At 45.3% G+C, this 19,318-nt stretch overlaps 1 protein-coding gene across 1 annotated transcript in view; it reads right to left on the reverse strand.

Annotated features, from left to right (window-relative positions):
• Window positions 1-19,318, reverse strand: part of LOC126271931 (Down syndrome cell adhesion molecule-like protein Dscam2) — a 1,166,847-nt gene that overhangs the window by 724,481 nt on the left and 423,048 nt on the right. The window contains exon 3 of the mRNA XM_049974347.1: window positions 8,123-8,297. Within this exon, the coding sequence (XP_049830304.1) occupies window positions 8,123-8,297 (175 nt within the window). The remainder of the gene's footprint in view (window positions 1-8,122; window positions 8,298-19,318) is intronic.

Consider the following 19,318-nt stretch of genomic DNA (forward strand, 5'->3'; position numbering starts at 1 on the left):
GATGCAGCTGGGCAGAGCACGACAAGAAAATCATTTTCTCGTTTTAAGGAGGGTCGTTTTGACATTAGTGAGACTCTCCAGTTTCAGGAAGATCTTTAAACGCATTAATCCCAAATGGTACACGTCACTCTATCAACTCGACATTTACGTGCAGTGAGGAACGTTAAAATATCGGGTGTATTGGTACCGCATGCTCTAAGCCAAATTCAGAAAAATCTGCAGGTGGCTACGCCGACCGTTTATATCCTGTATCGTTTCTGGCGATGAGAAATTGTGTCTTTATACAGGAATGGCTGATCCCAAACAAAGCAGCAACTTGCCTTACAAAGCCCTGCGCGCACCCATAAAAGGCAATGTTATGCATACTGTGGTACAGCGACAGTGTAGTGCACATGTTTCCCCGAAGTATAACTAACATTGCTGATGTTTACTGTCAGCTAAAGTATTTAGCACACGCAATCCAAGAACAACGAGCAGGAAGTCTGTTTTAAGTGAAGCTACTCCGCTATATAGCCCGCCCGCATTCTGCTAGAGTGACAAAAAATACTATAGCGGAGATGAGTTGGGAAGTGATTCCCACCCACCTTATTCACCTGATCTTGCACCCTCCGATGTTCACCTTTTTCACACCAACAACCTTCAAGGAACTTCCTTTCTGGATGAAAACGTGCTCCGAACGTGGCTCGACGAGTTCTTCGTGTTGTGAAGGAGAATATGTTATTGGTGAGTGATGACTAAAGTGTCTGTTGTGTGTCTCTTGGGTTTATTAAACTTACGAAAAAACGGTACGAACTTATGCACTAACGCAATAATACTGGTCATGTTGTTTGCGCATCCCCTGTACTTATCCCCTGCTACACAATATGTGGTGTACAAATAAAGATGCAGACCTGAGTACTGCGGTATTGTAACAATATACGTTTACAAAAACCTCACGCAAAATCTGACGGGTAAAAATTACAGGTATCAGCGACGGCGAGGAAGGGTGGGAGGAACGCAGTGAGGTAACAAGCACGCGCAGTGCGATCGCACCAGAGGACCGCAGCGCCGGTACCGCCGCCGATGCTAATTGACGTCGCGACGGACAGTGGCGCTTCGATCGCGGGCGCCGCTGGAACAGCCCCACGGGGAGGCGCGGGCCACGCCGGGCCCGTCACGTCGCCGTCCAATCCCGTCTCCCCCCCCCCCCCCCCCCCCCGCCCTGCTCCCTACCCCCTGCCCACCGCAGCCGGTCGCCTGCTGGCCGTCTCTCCCTCCCTCGCCCCCACGCGACCATAGGTATTTGCGCTATGCGTCGAATGCTGCAGTCGGAAGCCTCCGATACGGGAGGGTACCACACGTACTTCGGGAGGATGCTGCACGGCACATCGAATCCGAATAGATATTCAAACCACACCTGAATGACATCAAAACAGAACTAAGATACGAAAAGCGTCCAGTGTACTCCAAAGCAACCAAAGCACGCCAAATAAAAAATCAGTCACATCAGGAAGGCGCCACGCTAACGGCTTGCACAATCACCTGCAGCAGTGACAATGCTGTCAATTTGGAAGTTTCTTCCCATATAACAAACCCAGCTGAAGCCAAGCATTGATGAACAGTAACCATAGAGCTTCCAAATTGTGGGGATTGTAACTGCTACATCCTAACCCATTTCCTAAGTAGTCCCAGACATCACATAGACATTCATTACTAAAACTTCCGGGCTTAGAGGTAGTGGTCGACTTGTATAACTTCTTCCTGACGTTTCGTTGCCAACTGCTGGCAACATCTTCCGAGGTGAGTCAACGACTGGCTGCCAGGCAGTGGAGGTCCCGTTTATATAGAGCGCCTAGAGGGCACCACCATATGCCACGTGGGGTTGACTGTAAATCTATCTCTAACTAAAGTCATTATTCTCTATTGAAGGTAATTGATTGTCACATCGTTGGTGCAAAGTCGACCGCCCTATCTTCCCTGACTTTAAGCCTTCCTCTTTTCTGTTATTTTAGAACAAGGAAAAGAAGTGTCAATACCCACTTAACCGAACACAAAAGGAACTGTCGACTAGGACATACCGACAAATACGCTGTAGTGGAACATGTTTTTATAGATGGTGACCATGAAATAAAATTTAGACGAGCGTGCTAGCCAGGACGTCTCATTACTACACACGTACATATAGGGCAGCTATAGAGATTCAGAAACACCACAATAATTTTAATAGAAAAGAGGAAGGCTTAAAGTTAGACAAGATATGTCGGTCAACTTTGTACCAACGATGTGACAATCAATAAATTTCAATCGAGAATAATGACGTTGGTTAGAGATAGACTTACAGTCAGCCCCACGTGACGTATGTGGTGCCCTCCATGCACTCTACATAAACGTGATGTTCACAGTCTGGCAGCACCTCTACTTTTCCTTGAACACATCCGCACCCTGTATGTTGTCCACCACCTTGATCCCCCTCACCTCCTGGTGTCTCCCTTCCTCTCTACCCCCAGTCCATTACCGTGCCTTTATTGTTGTGTCCCAACTTCTCCCCATATCCACACCCTCCTCCTGCTTTCCCAATGCAACTTCAAGTACCTACCCCATCCAGATAATGAGCTTCTCCCTGACATCTACCCTTCCTACCAACTCTAACCCCACCTTCCTCCTGCCTTCTCCTCAGGGGTCCCTCTCCTCCTCCTCTATTCTCCTGAGTGGCTTTCCCCTCCTACTCCCCCTCCCTCTCCTATGCTCACCTTCATTATGTCTTCACTCCCTCCTGCCTTGTCTTCCCTCTTCATCTCCTGCCCCACCTGTTTCCTGCCTGTTGTTGCACCTGCTGACACCCCTACTTTTTTCATCCCACCCCTCCCCTGCTGTGTCTTGCTCTCACCTCCTTTTCCATCCTCTCAGGCCTCTCCCTCAGCAGGTCCCACCTGGCAGTTTTGTTCATTGTGTGTGCTCCAAGTGGGTTGAAAGTGTGTTATTATGGAGCGTTTTTAATTATGAGGCCAACTTTTTACCTGTGTGTGTGACTTCAATGTCTTTTTTGTGTTCTACGAATCACCAACTGTGTTTTTTAATGTTGTGTCGACTTCTTAAATTGTACCCAGCTGAAGCCAAGCATTGATGAACAGTAACCATAGAGCTTCCAAATTGTGGGGATTGTAACTGCTACATCCTAACCCATTTCCTAAGTAGTCCCAGACATCACATAGACATTCATTACTAAAACTTCCGGGCTTAGAGGTAGTGGTCGACTTGTATAACTTCTTCCTGACGTTTCGTTGCCAACTGCTGGCAACATCTTCCGAGGTGAGTCAACGACTGGCTGCCAGGCAGTGGAGGTCCCGTTTATATAGAGCGCCTAGAGGGCACCACCATATGCCACGTGGGGTTGACTGTAAATCTATCTCTAACTAAAGTCATTATTCTCTATTGAAGGTAATCGATTGTCACATCGTTGGTGCAAAGTCGACCGCCCTATCTTCCCTGACTTTAAGCCTTCCCCAGCCCCACCCCTCAGCACTCATGAATGTCTCCATGTCAGTGTATTTTTACCGTTATTATCTCCCTTTACTCTGTTTTATGTCCCCCTTTTTTATCGCCTTATATGTAACATTTTCTTCTTGTATTAGCTGTCATGTCACCCGACTGAAGAGCGGCGGATTGTGCCGCTGACAGCCACACCTGCCCATATGGGGCAGGGGAATGAAATCACATTAAAGAAAAAAAAAAAAGCCTGGCAGCCAGTCGTTGACCCACTCCCTTAAGATGTTTCCCGAAGTCTGAAACGAAACAGGAAGAATAAGTTTTACAGATTGACCATGGCTTCTCAGCCTGGAAGTTTTAACTAGTGAAGATGCCGGCCTTGAAAGCCTACACGCTATGATCACATAGACATTCAGCAAGCCACTGTATGGTGCCTGGGGGAGGGTACGTTGTATCACCATTATTCAATTGCTTCGTGTTCCACTCGCAAATTGAACGAGGAAAAGGCGACTGCCTATATGCCTCCATACGATCCGCAGTTGCTCTTATCGTCGTATGAGTTGCACGCAAAATACATTGGTGGGAGATTCGTTCTGCACTAAGCTGCAAATACCGGTTCTCATTTTTGTGATTAATTTTCATTTCTGAGTTTAATTCAGAGTTCTCCAAAGACTATTCTTGGAGACGATGCCTATAATCACATCGCTTTATTAGTTAATAGCGTGCTATGGAGTTGAGTCTATTTCGGATACTTGAATACAAAATCAGCATGTTCTACTACGTTTGCTGTTTGAGAGTCTGAAACTATAAAAAAGAAAGCTATGGAAATTAACGTGACATTCCTTCAGCCACGATTTGAAAAGAATACAGTCTAAAATTATATGTACATGTTAATTTTCTGAAGTCTCTACAGGGCGCATGTGTGAGAGGCGTATCAGAAAAATAGTGACTAACGTGGGTAAAAACTACATTTTCCTCCTGAACGTGTTATTATACACTGGTCCCTTTGCTATTTTTATGTGAGTCGTCTTTATCTGAAGCACGACACGCTGTGCCACAACCAGGTGTTGTCGAATTATATAATCTCGATGTGAAGTCTCGGTAAAATTAGAGCTTCTTTTGAGTGGCTTTGGGATCTCACACTCAGTAAAATTTCGTGAAATTCGATATTATGAATCTGCTGAACGCATTATCTACTTTTGTATACATTCGATCTATTCAGTTAAACCATGGCCAAAGGTGGCCTTTCCGCATCTAGTCTTGTTCTGAAGGCGATTTAGCACTATGTAAGAAGAAATAGAACATTAAACACTTAAAACGACTATGTTCCAACACTGACGATGAGTTAATTTAGTAAAAGGAAACGTGTGACGTGACGGAAAGACACATTTAGTAACTGAACAGAGAATGTAGCAATTAATAAAGTTAAATATACACTCCTGGAAATGGAAAAAAGAACACATTGACACCGGTGTGTCAGACCCACCATACTTGCTCCAGACACTGCGAGAGGGCTGTACAAGCAATGATCACACGCACGGCACAGTGGACACACCAGGAACCGCGGTGTTGGCCGTCGAATGGCGCTAGCTGCACAGCATTTGTGCACCGCCGCCGTCAGTGTCAGTCAGTTTACCATGGCATACGGAGCTCCATCACAGTCTTTAACACTGGTAGCATGCCGCGACAGCGTGGACGTGAACCGTATGTGCAGTTGACGAACTTTGAGCGAGGGCGTACAGTGGGCATGCGGGAGGCCGGGTGGACGTACCGCCGAATTGCTCAACACGTGGGGCTGAGGTCTCCACAGTACATCGATGTTGTCGCCAGTGGTCGGCGGAAGGTGAACGTGCCCGTCGACCTGGGACCGGACCGCAGCGACGCACAGATGCACGCCAAGACCGTAGGATCCTATGCAGTGCCGTAGGGGACCGCACCGCCACTTCCCAGCAAATTAAGGACACTGTTGCTCCTGGGGTATCGGCGAGGACCATTCGCAACCGTCTCCATGAAGCTGGGCTACGGTCCCGCACACCGTTCGGCCGTCTTCCGCTCACGCCCCAACATCGTGCAGCCCGCTTCCAGTGGTGTCGCGACAGGCGTGAATGGAGGGACGAATGGAGACGTGCCGTCTTCAGCGATGAGAGTCGCTTCTGCCTTGGTGCCAATGATGGTCGTATGGGTGTTTGGCGCCGTGCAGGTGAGCGCCACAATCAGGACTGCATACGACCGAGGCACACAGGGCCAACACCCGGCATCATGGTGTGGGGAGCAATCTCCTACACTGGCCGTACACCTCTGGTGGTCGTCGAGGGGACACTGAATAGTGCACGGTACATCCAAACCGTCATCGAACCCATCGTTCTACCATTCCTAGACAGGCAAGGGAACTTGCTGTTCCAACAGGACAATGCACGTCCGCATGTATCCCGTGCCACCCAACGTGCTCTAGAAGGTGTAAGTCAACTACCCTGGCCAGCAAGATCTCCGGATCTGTCCCCCATTGAGGATGTTTGGGACTGGATGAAGCGTCGTCTCAAGCGGTCTGCACGTCCAGCACGAACGCTGGTCCAACTGAGGCGCCAGGTGGAAATGGCATGGCAAGCCGTTCCACAGGACTACATCCAGCATCTCTACGATCGTCTCCATGGGAGAATAGCAGCCTGCATTGCTGTGAAAGGTGGATATACACTGTACTAGTGCCGACATTGTGCATTCTCTGTTGCCTGTGTCTATGTGCCTGTGGTTCTGTCAGTGTGCTCAAGTGATGTATCTGACCCCAGGAATGTGTCAATAAAGTTTCCCCTTCCTGGGACAATGAATTCACGGTGTTCTTATTTCAATTTCCAGGAGTGTATATTGTTCATCAGCATGCACGTCTTTTTAGAAGGATGTGGGTGACATAAACATCCCAGGACATTTTTCTTGAGAAGTGATTAGTGGGATGAATTAGTGTACTGTAAGAGCACATATCGATTAGCATTACTCATGATATTTATTCGAAATACTACTTACCTGATGTGTAGCAACGGTGTATATTTTTCTACCTTTCTCAACATTAATTCTTTTTGTATTGGATCCACGGTTTTTTTTTCTTTTTTCCAGGTGCACACCGAGGAAGTATGTTTTCAATTCTGTATGCAACATACTGAGATCATCGCTTCCTAGTCAAATGACTGACAGTGCTTTGAAGAAAAACTGTTCAAATATGTGGGAATTCCTAAGGGACCTAGTCTTTCACACTACTTAAACTAATTTATACTAAGAGCAAGACATACACCCATACCCGAGGAGGACCCGAACCTCCGGAGGGGAGCCACGCACCCCATGACATGGCGCCTCTGACAGTACGGCTACTCCATGTGGCACCGGGCTTGAAGTTTGTGCATTCAGATATAAGAGGTTGTGTGGATTCAGATAAGACCTACAGTGAAAATGCATATATTTATGAGTAGTTATCCTGAACATCGGCTTGTAAATAAGTTCTCATTACTTCGTTATTACTTACAACGTCTTGTGCTTCGCATGAATCAGTGAAACCATATACATCAACGATCTATTACTTCGAAGGAACTAATCTTATTTTGTAGCATTTCATGTTTGAACTATAACATAAACAGCGTACTGAAACAAGGCTCATTTAACTATATAAGGCAATGTGAGTCCTAGTAATTGACTGAGAAACTGTTGATGTATTGTTCTACTTGACGTCTGAATCACACAATATCGAATTCTTTATTTTACTCATTTTTAATGAACCATGCACATGACACCCCTTTCAAAAAATATTGTTGCTACAAATTACGAGACGATACTTAAAATTGTAATGAAGAAGATTTTTGATTGTCGATTGATTGTATGTACAAAATTAACGTCATGTTTTACATGTTTATGAATCAATATTTTTAATTATGAAGCGTAAGTGAATGAATATTAGGTAGTTGTATTGAAGGAAAATTGTTGGGGATATGTGATTTATTTTGGAAGTGCTGAAATATTGGGCTTTGTGATGTAATAGGCCTAACGAATTATTTTGCGAGAGTAGCGTAATCGTAAAGAAAAGTAAATGCCAAAAACATGCTTACAGAAATGAAGATATGTACGTTTCAGATTTAATATTAAAATTTTAATAAAATACAAAAAATGTTATAGTCTGATACTGATGTTATGGAAAACGCAAGTAAAATTTTGAAAATTATTATTATCTCGTTTGTCCACAATCAGTACATAAGCAATTTTGGTGACCGAGGTGTAAAAAATCACATGGACGTAGAGTCAGTTGGTAGATTGTAGTAGTTTCAGTTGAATAACAATAATTCAGGATAAATCATGATTGTAAATTATAACTTTTACTGTTTTATTAGGGAAGAAAAACAATATATATGTAGCCATCAAGAAAAATTTGGTAGAGAAGACAACACTGCAAAATGAGCTTCAGTTACGAAGCATCCCCATATAATCAGCAGGAAGTAAATTTTATATGATCGTCTCCTTTTGACGCAATCTGTGCTGAGTGCAGCAGGATCGTGAAGAGAAAGACAAAAGCCCCTGCGTTGATTTTTCTTGCATGTATTGAAGGGAGGTGTTAGGCACTGTACAACCTGCTAAAAAAAAAGGTTGCTAATCTTTTTATGGAAGTTTTGTAGTGGACACGTACCTGAGGCGCGGTATGTGTGTGAGCTCCTTGTCGGAAGAGTCAAGCCAGCGTATGTGCGGGGGCGGGCTGCCGTGCGCAGAGCAGCTGAGCATGGCGCCCGTGCTGTTGGAGAAGTCGAGTCGAGGCGGCGGCTCCTGCAGGAACACCGGGCCCTGCAGGTGCGACGACAGCGACCCTGCAACACGCCGGACAGGGGACGACGCTCAGCGACCAGCTCTGAGATGCGACACTGTTCACCACCGTGTAAGCGAACTTGCTAGGAGTCATCCAACTCACGTCAGGTGAAGGGGGTACGAAAGTTTGTTCTTGATCTGATTCGAAAGCGATCCCTATCGCGAGCAGCGCCGTACCGAGGTGATCCTGGGCCACTGCAAAAGCTGTATACCTTTCCCCTTCCCATTCCCCCTCCTCCTACCATTCGAAATTTTTTTCTACGAAGATTTAGCAGGTTTTATAGTATTAGAAGTAGATTTAATAACAAGCGTGATTGATAAATACAACATAAATGAACCGTATTGATGAAAAATATTGTACACAATAAATTAAATGTATCATTATCGAAAAAATCACAAATTGTACAAAAGTTCTAAAATAATAGACTAGGTGTAAAATTCATGAATTTAGCACGATAAACGAGAGCGTGCTGGAAAGTAATGCGTCCGACTTTTTATTCTATTCTCAATATCGCTTAATACGTAACATGACATGCATGTTCTTCGCCCCTACCTATGGAGGGATCGGAATCGTAATGTGTAACATGGCCGTGTGTAACGTAACTATGTCGATGTGTGAGAAACAGTGCTGTAATCGAGCTTCGTCCACACAGCGAGCACCCTTTCCTTCAGTATGACAATGCCAGAACACACATGAGTGCTGCGACATCTCGAACAACCCTACCCTTTGACTACGTTGTCATCGGTCGTCCTCCATAATGTCCTGAGCTGGCTGCGTCTGATGTCCGTGTAAGATTTGAAGAACATGTTTGAAGACTTCACTTTGATAGTGAAGCAAAAGTGAGGTTGTGGCTCCATCAACAAAGTGAGACCATCTACAGTGATGGTATCAGCAAACAGGTCTCTCGTTGAGGAAAAAATGTGTTCGTTGGCCTGACAATGTTGAGAAACAATTTTTTTATTTTTTATGTTTTGGGTCATCAGTCTTTTGACTGTTTTAATGCCGTCAGCCTTTACTTCCTCTCCTGTTCCAGCCTTTTCACCTCAGAGTAGCACTTTTAACCTACCTACGCGTCCCCCCCCCCCCCCCCCCCCCCCCCGGAGATTGTCTTTAATTTGGTAGTTTCTGTTCTCTTCTGCATTCTCATGGCCTTGACCATCGCTGGTTATGGCGCGTTTTAGGGGCTACCAAGGCAGGAAAATAAACTACGACATACAGAGCAAGGAAGACATAAAAACCAGACTAGCACAGGCGAAAAGGGCAGTACAGAGAAGTCGACTAGTATCAAAGACGGGAATAAGTGTCTGAAAATGTACGTTTGGAGCATAGCATTGTATGGTAGTGAAACATGGACTATGGCAAAACCGGAACAGAGAAGAATCGAAGCGTGTGAAATTTTGTACTACAGAAGGATGTTGAAAATAAGGTGGAATAACAAGATAAGGAGTGAGGAAGGTCTCCAAAGAATGCGTGAGCAAAGGAATGTATGGAAAACACTGACAGGAAGAAGGAACAGGATGAAAGGACATCTGTTAAGACATCGGGGAATGTATTTCATGTTACTAGAGGGAGCTATAGAAGCTAAAAATTGTAGACGAAGCTATAGATCGGAATAAGTCAAGCAAATAATTGAGGACGTATCTTGCAGGTGCTACTCGGTGATGACAAGGTTGGCACAGGAGAGGAATTCATGGCCGGCCACGCCAAAACAGTCAGAAGACTAAAAAGAAGCAGCAGAATTATTGAACTGAGTCTACTTCGTGATCCCCTAGTCTAAGTTTCTCACTGTTCTTATTTCTGCTGATTCCCATTATTTTCGTCTTTACTCGATTTTCTCTCAATCCATATTCTGTACTCATTAGAATTATCATTCCATTTAACAGTCCCTGTAATTCTTCTTTACTTTTACTGAGTTTAGTGACGTCATCTGGGCTAGTGGTGGGCCCACACCAATATGATGTTGAAGAGCGCCATGAACTTGTAAGTCATTTTCAGTCATGTGTCCGGATATTTTTGGTCACACAATTTATATCCGTCTATTTGGGATGGAGAGTTTGATTTTATACCCTGTTACGGCGGTGTGGAAAGTTGGTTATAGTTCTAGATTTATCCAGTAGAGGAGCCCGATGACTGTGCTGTGTCTCAGCGGAACGGTCGCATTTGAGTGAAGAGATTTAAACACACATTGGAACGTTCTGCCGCTAATTCTCTCATACCGTTACGAAGTGTCAAGTTTGTATCTGCTCCGTATGGATGACTGTGGATGACTGTGATGTGTGCTTGTACAGTGTAGTGTTGGGTTTTTGTTGTTGTGGATGAAGGGAAGAGTGGTGGGGGGGGGGGGGGGGGGTGACAGTAGCGACGTATAGCCTGCTACTTTCAAACAGAGCCAATTAAGGGAGACGCCAAGTTGAACGTGTCTTCAGTTCATGAGGATTGGAATTTAATCCAAGTCGTTCTATCAGTGACTGGTGATCATGATCATTACATCACAGCGTCTCCTTCCTTTGCGGACCGAATACTGGATAGGAGAAAATTCAACTATGAGGACTCGAAGCGGGGTACCTCCAAGTCTAGCGTCATCACAGAGCCCTGTGTTAACGATCTATGCTACGGAGGTGGGTCAATAAGTAAACTATTTAAGAAAAAATAATAACACGGTGAACCAATATACTTCTCTAGAAAAATCCCAGAAACACTATCTGACGTTGGAAGTATAGGATATCGCGGAGACTGAACACACCAGCCAACTTTGCTTCTGAAGCCAATGATGTTGAAGAAGGAGTAGGAATAGCAGGAGGGGTGTGTAGCACTGAACTACTGCGCAAGTGAAACAGAAGAAAGATATCTATTCAATACAGTTTTCTTCCGTCACGTGGCTCAATATGTGCAAACATTCTTCACTACTGTTTGTAGAAGTTAAACTCTCAGAAGCAATGGTCTGCAGTACGCCCCGATAACACTAAGTGTAGAACAGTCGAACCACAATAAGTGATTTAAATGACAGAAAGGTGGTGTGCACGTAAGCCTAAGAGAGATATCTTTCGTGTCCCGGACTGGTCAACATTACGCAACACTCAGCCGTCTTACGAAGTGGAAAAGTGAAACCAAGTGCCACTATGTCTCACCGACATCACAGGATGTAACATCGGGGTGTAAGCGCTCTCGAATTGGGCAGAAAGACTGGACTCCAGGAGGAGGGCCTATCGTTCCGAGACACTGCGGCTCATAGAGGACACGCTGCTTCAAATGTGGGGCGTATGTGGCTTCAGGGGAGAGAAGAGGGCCGTACATGGCACCGACGGGTTACAGGACGACAGTGTGACCACAGTGCGAGATGAGCGCCATGTTGTTCGCCTGACCGAAACGGGCAAAACAATTTAATACGCAGTTTTGGCGCGAAGTTAGAGCATTATAAAGGATTTCAACATATCTGCATCGACTGTTCGATGCTGTGTTCTGCCGCCTGGCCACTTGCCACACATTCCATTGCGTCGGATTTCATTGACGAGAACCCATCAACGCCGGAGATTGCAATAGACAAGCGAACGCCAACAATGGCGTGCTGACTGACAAAATGTAGTGTTTTCGGAGAAGTCCTGCTTCAACTTGTCCTGCAACGACGGCCGTATACGCTGTCGACGGGCGCATCCATGGTGAACACAGTGCAGCGGACAAACACCAACTGCGATTGTTTGAGGCGCCATTGCCTGTAACACGCAATACCGCTTCCTGCATTTTGATGGCAGGAAGAGGTTTTACAGCCAGAGGCACCGCCCCACCTGCAGGCCGTTCTACATGCCATATTTCAGCAGGACAACGCCCGGCCACATGTGGCGAGGAATGTGCAACCTTCTTCGAAGTACGACGAGTATCATTGCTTCCCTCGCCCGCCCGTTCACCTGACATGTCGCAGATCGAAGACGCCTGGGATGTGGCCGAGCGTCAGCTTGTTCGACCAGGTCCTCCTGCAGCAAAACTTGATGCTACGTGCACGCGCTTACAAACCGTATGTCGGAGTAGTCCCCTGCAGATTATTTAGGAGCTCTCTGATTCCATGTCACGACGCCTATCGCTTCTGATTGCAGCTTGTGGTGGCGCCAGTCCGTAATGAATTTCCACAGTCGCATTACATTAACGGGTCTGTAATGCTTGTGTAGTGTCACATCCCTAATCGTTGGATAAAATTTGATTGTTTTCACGTCTCTCGGCCTTGGTGTTTCACTTTCTCCAAACCGTAGTATATTTACGTGTTTGTGCAGCAACTATCTACGAGTTGTGATGTGAGGTGGCCAGTGTGCCAGTTGTGTAATTGAAAATGCGGCTTTATGTGTCAGGCCAGACGCATCGTGGCGGCCTCTGACCGTGACGCCGTGCTCCGGGTCATATTACGCGGACGGGATGCTGCTGCTCCTAAATCCCCCGTCGTTTGCAAGCTAATGCGGGGACCTATTTCATTATGCGCGCCTCTCGCGACGCCGCAGTTGTCTCGTATACAGTGGGCGGTGGCCGTAATACAGAGTGCCTCGGGAAGAACTGCCGGCTAATAAACAAGGCGCCTCCCCGCCCGCTCCCGGAAGCGGCGCTGGGCCGCCGCCATACTGCAGCGGCTGACGCTCCGGCGCCGCTGGCCGTTTCGACCTGAGCGGGCCCGACGAACAGCAGGGTCACCACAACATACTACGCCGAAGTTTTCCCAAATTCCTGTTTTGTTTCACTAATACTTCACATCAAGCAGAGAGCGTTAAGGCGCCTGCTTCTGGTGCGCTGTAGGCACGCCTGCCACCTAGCGGTGATTAGCACACTGGACTCGCATTCTGGACGACGACGGTTCAAACCCGCGTCAGGCTATCCTGATATAAGATTTCCTTGATTTCCCTAAATTGCGCCGGCAGGGGTGGCCGAGCGGTTCTAGGCGCTACAGTCTGTAACCGCGCGACCGTTACGGTCGCAGGTTCGAATCCTGCCTCGGGCATGGATGTGTGTGATGTCTTTAGGTTAGTTAGGTTCAAGTAGTTCTAAGTTCCAGGGGACTGATGACCTTAGAAGTTAAGTTCCATAGTGCTCAGAGCCATTTTTGAACCCTAAATCGCTTATGACAAATGCCGGGATGATTCCTTCGAAAGGGCACTGCCGCTTTCCTTCTCACCACTTTCCTATTCCTAGCTTGTGCTCCGTCTCTAATCACCTCGTTGTCGATGGGACTTTAAACTCTAATATCCTTCTCTGCACATTTACTCCATATCGAATCCGCCTGGAGCAATAACGACGGGGTTTGGTGTGCTGGTAACCCCGGATGTGATGATTAGGAGGTTTTCCACGTCCACTGAGGTAAATGCCTTGCTAATTCCTAAGTTTCACCTCAGATATGCGATGTGGGAACATTCTTTGAAAAACTACGTTACATTTGCCCATGCGATTGTAATAGATGCAGGCAGACGAGGTACATGGATATCTCTAAGTTCCAGGGGACTGATGACCTTAGAAGTTAAGTTCCATAGTGCTCAGAGCCATTTTTGAACCCTAAATCGCTTATGACAAATGCCGGGATGATTCCTTCGAAAGGGCACTGCCGCTTTCCTTCTCACCACTTTCCTATTCCTAGCTTGTGCTCCGTCTCTAATCACCTCGTTGTCGATGGGACTTTAAACTCTAATATCCTTCTCTGCACATTTACTCCATATCGAATCCGCCTGGAGCAATAACGACGGGGTTTGGTGTGCTGGTAACCCCGGATGTGATGATTAGGAGGTTTTCCACGTCCACAGAGGTAAATGCCTTGCTAATTCCTAAGTTTCACCTCAGATATGCGATGTGGGAACATTCTTTGAAAAACTACGTTACATTTGCCCATGCGATTGTAATAGATGCAGGCAGACGAGGTACATGGATATCTCTAAGTTCCAGGGGACTGATGACCTTAGAAGTTAAGTTCCATAGTGCTCAGAGCCATTTTTGAACCCTAAATCGCTTATGACAAATGCCGGGATGATTCCTTCGAAAGGGCACTGCCGCTTTCCTTCTCACCACTTTCCTATTCCTAGCTTGTGCTCCGTCTCTAATCACCTCGTTGTCGATGGGACTTTAAACTCTAATATCCTTCTCTGCACATTTACTCCATATCGAATCCGCCTGGAGCAATAACGACGGGGTTTGGTGTGCTGGTAACCCCGGATGTGATGATTAGGAGGTTTTCCACGTCCACAGAGGTAAATGCCTTGCTAATTCCTAAGTTTCACCTCAGATATGCGATGTGGGAACATTCTTTGAAAAACTACGTTACATTTGCCCATGCGATTGTAATAGATGCAGGCAGACGAGGTACATGGATATCTCTATTAGGTCAGCCGGGGTGGCCGAGCGGTTCTAGGCGTTACAGTCTGGAACTGTGCGACTGCTACGGTCGCAGGTTCGAATCCTGCCTCGGGGATTGATGTGTGTGATGTCCTTAGGTTGGTTAGGCTTAAGTAGTTCTAAGTTCTAGGGGACTGATGACCTCAGAATGTAAGTCCCAAGGTTCTCAGAGCCATCTCCATGACATGAGCTGATAGTAACTTTAAACTCACCTCATCGTAATAACGGCCGATATATGGGTATGACTGATTCTGCACAAAACGGGAGACGTGCCATATCAGGCACGATCTGGAATTGGCAGGAAAAGGCCACCGGAAAAGGAGGAAAGAATATTTCATATACTATATGGTTAATTTAGATGACTATTGGTTTGTACGAAATTATGCAAAACTATTTTCTTATTTTGCAAGAAATGCTACTGAACATTACAAATGATTCATATTAATTATTAGTAATGAACTTAATGCTACAGTCATAACCGGCTCCGGCCATACAGTGACATCTTCAGATGCTAAAGGCGGCATACAGAGGTTCATGCGTTGTCAAACTCCGGTTATGACTGTGACATAAAAACGTGATTGTGTATATAAATACACAAAAGATTTTTTACAAAAGAATCAATCACGCACTCCATAGACGAAATTTTTTTCCAGAAGAACCTTATGCTTTAGTTTAAGCAGCTGAAAATACAAGCATGTTTAGACTTATAGATCTGTAGCATAACAGATCCGTACCTAATATCACATCACATCACTGTGACCTGAAGTCCCTCACGCACCTCTAAACAATAACCACTAAACCCGTGGAAATGTGCATAGGGGATTTCAATCAGTGCGATTTGTAGGCGAGTCCTCAAAGCAAGAAGGGTGGTTACTACTTCTAGACTGTTCATCCAGTTATCCAGACACAAGTAGTTACACCACTGGCCATTAAAATTACTACACCAAAAAGAAATACAGATGATAAACAGGTATTTATTGGACAAATATACTATACTAGAACTGACGAGTGATTACATTTTCAAGCAATTTGGGTGCATAGATCCTGAGAAATCAGTACTCAGAACAACCACCTCTGGCCATAATAACGGCCTTGATATGCCTGGGCATTGAGTCAAACAGAGCTTAGATGGCGTATAGAGGTACAACTGACCATGCAGCTTCAACACGATACCACAGTTCAACAAGAGAAGTGACTGGCGCATTGTGACGAGCCAGTTGCTCGGGCACCATTGACCAGACTATTTCAATCGGTGAGGGATCTGGAGAATGTACTGGCCAGGGCAGCAGTCGAACATTTTCTGTATCCAAAAGGGCCCGTACAGGACCTGCAACATGTGGTCGTGCATTATCCTTCTGAAATGTAGGGTTTCGCAGGGATCTAATTAAGGGTAGAGACAAGGGTCGTAAGACAACTGAAATGTAACGTCCACTGTTCAAAGTGCCGTCAATGTGAAAAAGAGTTGACCGAGACGTGTAACCAATGGCACCCTATACCATCGCGCCAGGCGATACGCCAGTTTGGCGATGACGAATACACGCTTCCAATGTGTGTTCACCGCGATGTCGCCAAACACAGATGCGACCATCATGATGCTGTAACAGAACCTGGATTCATCCGAAAAAACGACGTTTTGCCATTCGTGCACCGAGTATCGTCATTGAGTACACCATCGCAGGCGCTCCTGTCTCTGATGCAGCGTCAAGGGTAACCGCAGTCATGGTCTCCGAGCTGGAGCAAACGTCGTCGAACTGTTCGTGCAGATGGTTGTTGTCTTGCAAACGTCCCCATCTGTTGACTGAGGGATCGAGACGAGGCTGTACGATCCGTTACAGCCATGCGGATAAGATGTCTGTCATTTCGACTGCTACTGATACGTTGGGATCCAGCAGGGCAATCCGTATTACCCTCCTGAACCCACCGATCCCATATTTTGCTAACAGTCATTGGATCTCGACCAACGCGAGCAGCAATGTCGCGGTTCGATAAACCGCAATCGCGATAGGCTACAATTCGACCTTTATCAAAGTCGGAAACGTGATGGTTCGCATTTCTCCTCCTTACACGAGGCATCACAACAACGTTTCACCAGGCAACGCCAGTCAACTGCTGTTTGTGTATGAGAAATGGGTTGGAAACTTTCCTCATGTCAGCACGTTGTAGGTGTCACCACCGGAGCCAACCTTGTGTGAATGCTCTGAAAAGCTAATCATTTGCATTTCACAGCATCTTCTTCCTATCGGTTAAATTTCGCGTCTGTAGCATGCCATCTTCGTGGTGTGGCAATTTTAATGGTCAATAGTGTATATTTATTGACTTATGATGGCCAGTATGACATGGTCCTTAATTTTAGAAAAGTATTTGATCGCATTTTCTCTTAGAGATTGAAACACGAGCTTACGAAATTTAGGAAAAAAATTTGTAACTGGACTCAGGATTCCTGGCAGATGCAACCCAACACATCATTGCATGTCATAGTAATTTCGAGAAGACCTTAAGGAATTTAATGTTCAAGATAGAAATGATTTACGTGCATCAAGTCCTCCGAAGCTCCGTGGAGTCTTTTTGGTTGATGCTGTTGTATTTAACAAAGTTCGAACCGCGGGAAATTGTAGCGAAATGCAAAAGTTGACGCTTGGTGCGGAGTCTGGCAGTTGATACTCAGTGTGTATCGTGTAGCACTTTCTGCGTAGAAGAAAATACCCACTGCGTGCCAGTGTGTGTGTGTGTGTGTGTGTGTGTGTGTGTGTGTGTGTGTGTGTGTGGATGGGGAAGCGCTAATTTTCGACATCCTTCTCTAGCGCCACATCTCAAACGCTTCGATTCTCTACTATTCACGTTTTTCCACAGGCCGTGATTCACTACCTCGCAGTGCTGTGCATATTATCAGAGATACCTTCCTCACATTAAAGCAGACATTTAATACTTGCAGACTTCCTGTCACCAGGAATGCCTTCATTGCCTGTGGTAGCCTCTTATGTCTCCTTGCATCGATATCTTTTGTTTTACTTCCAAGCTAGCGGAATTACTTCACCCGTTTCACGGACGCCAATTTTGGTATTAAGTTTACCGTTAATTTCATTTATAATTCTCCACGTTGTTTTCGTGTTTCGTTCGTTTACTGTCAACCATAATTTGTGCTCACTAGGCTGTTCACACCATTCAATAGCTCCCGTAATTCTCCCTCACATTCACTAAGAATAGAAATGTGATCACCGAATCATATAATTGATACCTTTTCACCTGAGTTTTAATCCCATTCGTGGACCTTTCTGTTGTTTCCTTCGTTGTTTCTTCGATATTTGTATCAGTGAGTTTGTTTTCCATAATAACAACTCTAAAATTTCTTGGAGTAGTAGTTCGTAGCAACATAAAGCGGAACGACCACGGTAAACTACACGTAATAAAAAGAATTTCACCCTGAGATACCTTTAGGAAATCTTTAGGAAAGAAGTGGTTTAAAATATCGATTCTAAAACTGGCAACGAAGCATGTTTCCCAAATTCATAGTTGGTTAAATAACTGTACTGTCCTTGGCATAAACAATTAACAGACTTGTGATTCTAAGCCGTAATCGGCTAAGTAAATGATACTACAACATAATGATTTCGTGAATCATGCACCCTATGGCTGCGGAAGAATTTTGGCGCCTTGATGAGCGGCGAAAACACTCTTCTATGAACAAGACAATGTTGCACTCAGCCTGGAACCCATATCTGATAGGATTGATGGAGGACACAGAGAAGATCCAAGGATGAACGGCGTCTTTCGTCAAGATTTCGTATAGTAAGCACGAGAGCGTTCAGAAATGCTATTGAAAGATATTCAATGACAGACGCTACTGAAGACGAGCTGTATGTAGAGGAGATGTTTACTGTAGCTGGTGCTCAGGCAACATTGCTTGCTCTGACGTACGTCTTGAGAAACGACCGCTACAAGGAAAACAAGGGAAAATTATGACTCCTACTGAGGCTTCCGAAAGTCGTTGCTTCGCTGCATAATTCGTTATGCAACAGAGAATTGGCGAAATAATATTGATGCCAGATATACCTTGTTGCAGAAAATGTAAAATGGTTTATTTTAAGTACGGCGGAGTTGTGGACGGCTATGTAGATGTGTCGAACAAAATTCCCAACAATAATATTCGATCGCTTCGGGTGAACGTGTAGGTCAAAGAGACAGCGATACGCGTTCTTCTTCTTATTCCTCTTCGAAGGGTTGTACATTCCTCTGCCCATGTGCCCAAGCACTGTGCTGCCGAACTAAATCAATTAAAGAAAAAATATTCTAGGATGTTAGGCAGCTCAATTTTTTCTACCAAGAGGTTTCGACTGTTCTGCTAAGATATTCTTCAGGATTTTCAGGCGTTCATAAACCATGCTGGATTAATAACTCGGATTCTTAAATGTTTCTAATGTTTCGGTTGTGATTCGGAATGCCTCAATATATTGGAGTGGAGGTGGAAAATTGGATTTAAAGGTGCTCTTGACATATGGTTCCAAATTTCCAACTTTTTAAAAAAAAATCTTGGTTTTTCATCACCCATTCGTGTTTGAAATGTGTTTCACCATCGTCTGTGGTTTCTTTTTTATTACACTGGCGAACAATAAGTGAATGTAAGATAGCATTAAAGTAAACGAGAACAGTAAGTGAATGTAAGATAATCAT

This window comes from Schistocerca gregaria, chromosome 5, assembly GCF_023897955.1.
Source record: "Schistocerca gregaria isolate iqSchGreg1 chromosome 5, iqSchGreg1.2, whole genome shotgun sequence".
NCBI lineage: Eukaryota > Metazoa > Arthropoda > Insecta > Orthoptera > Acrididae > Schistocerca > Schistocerca gregaria.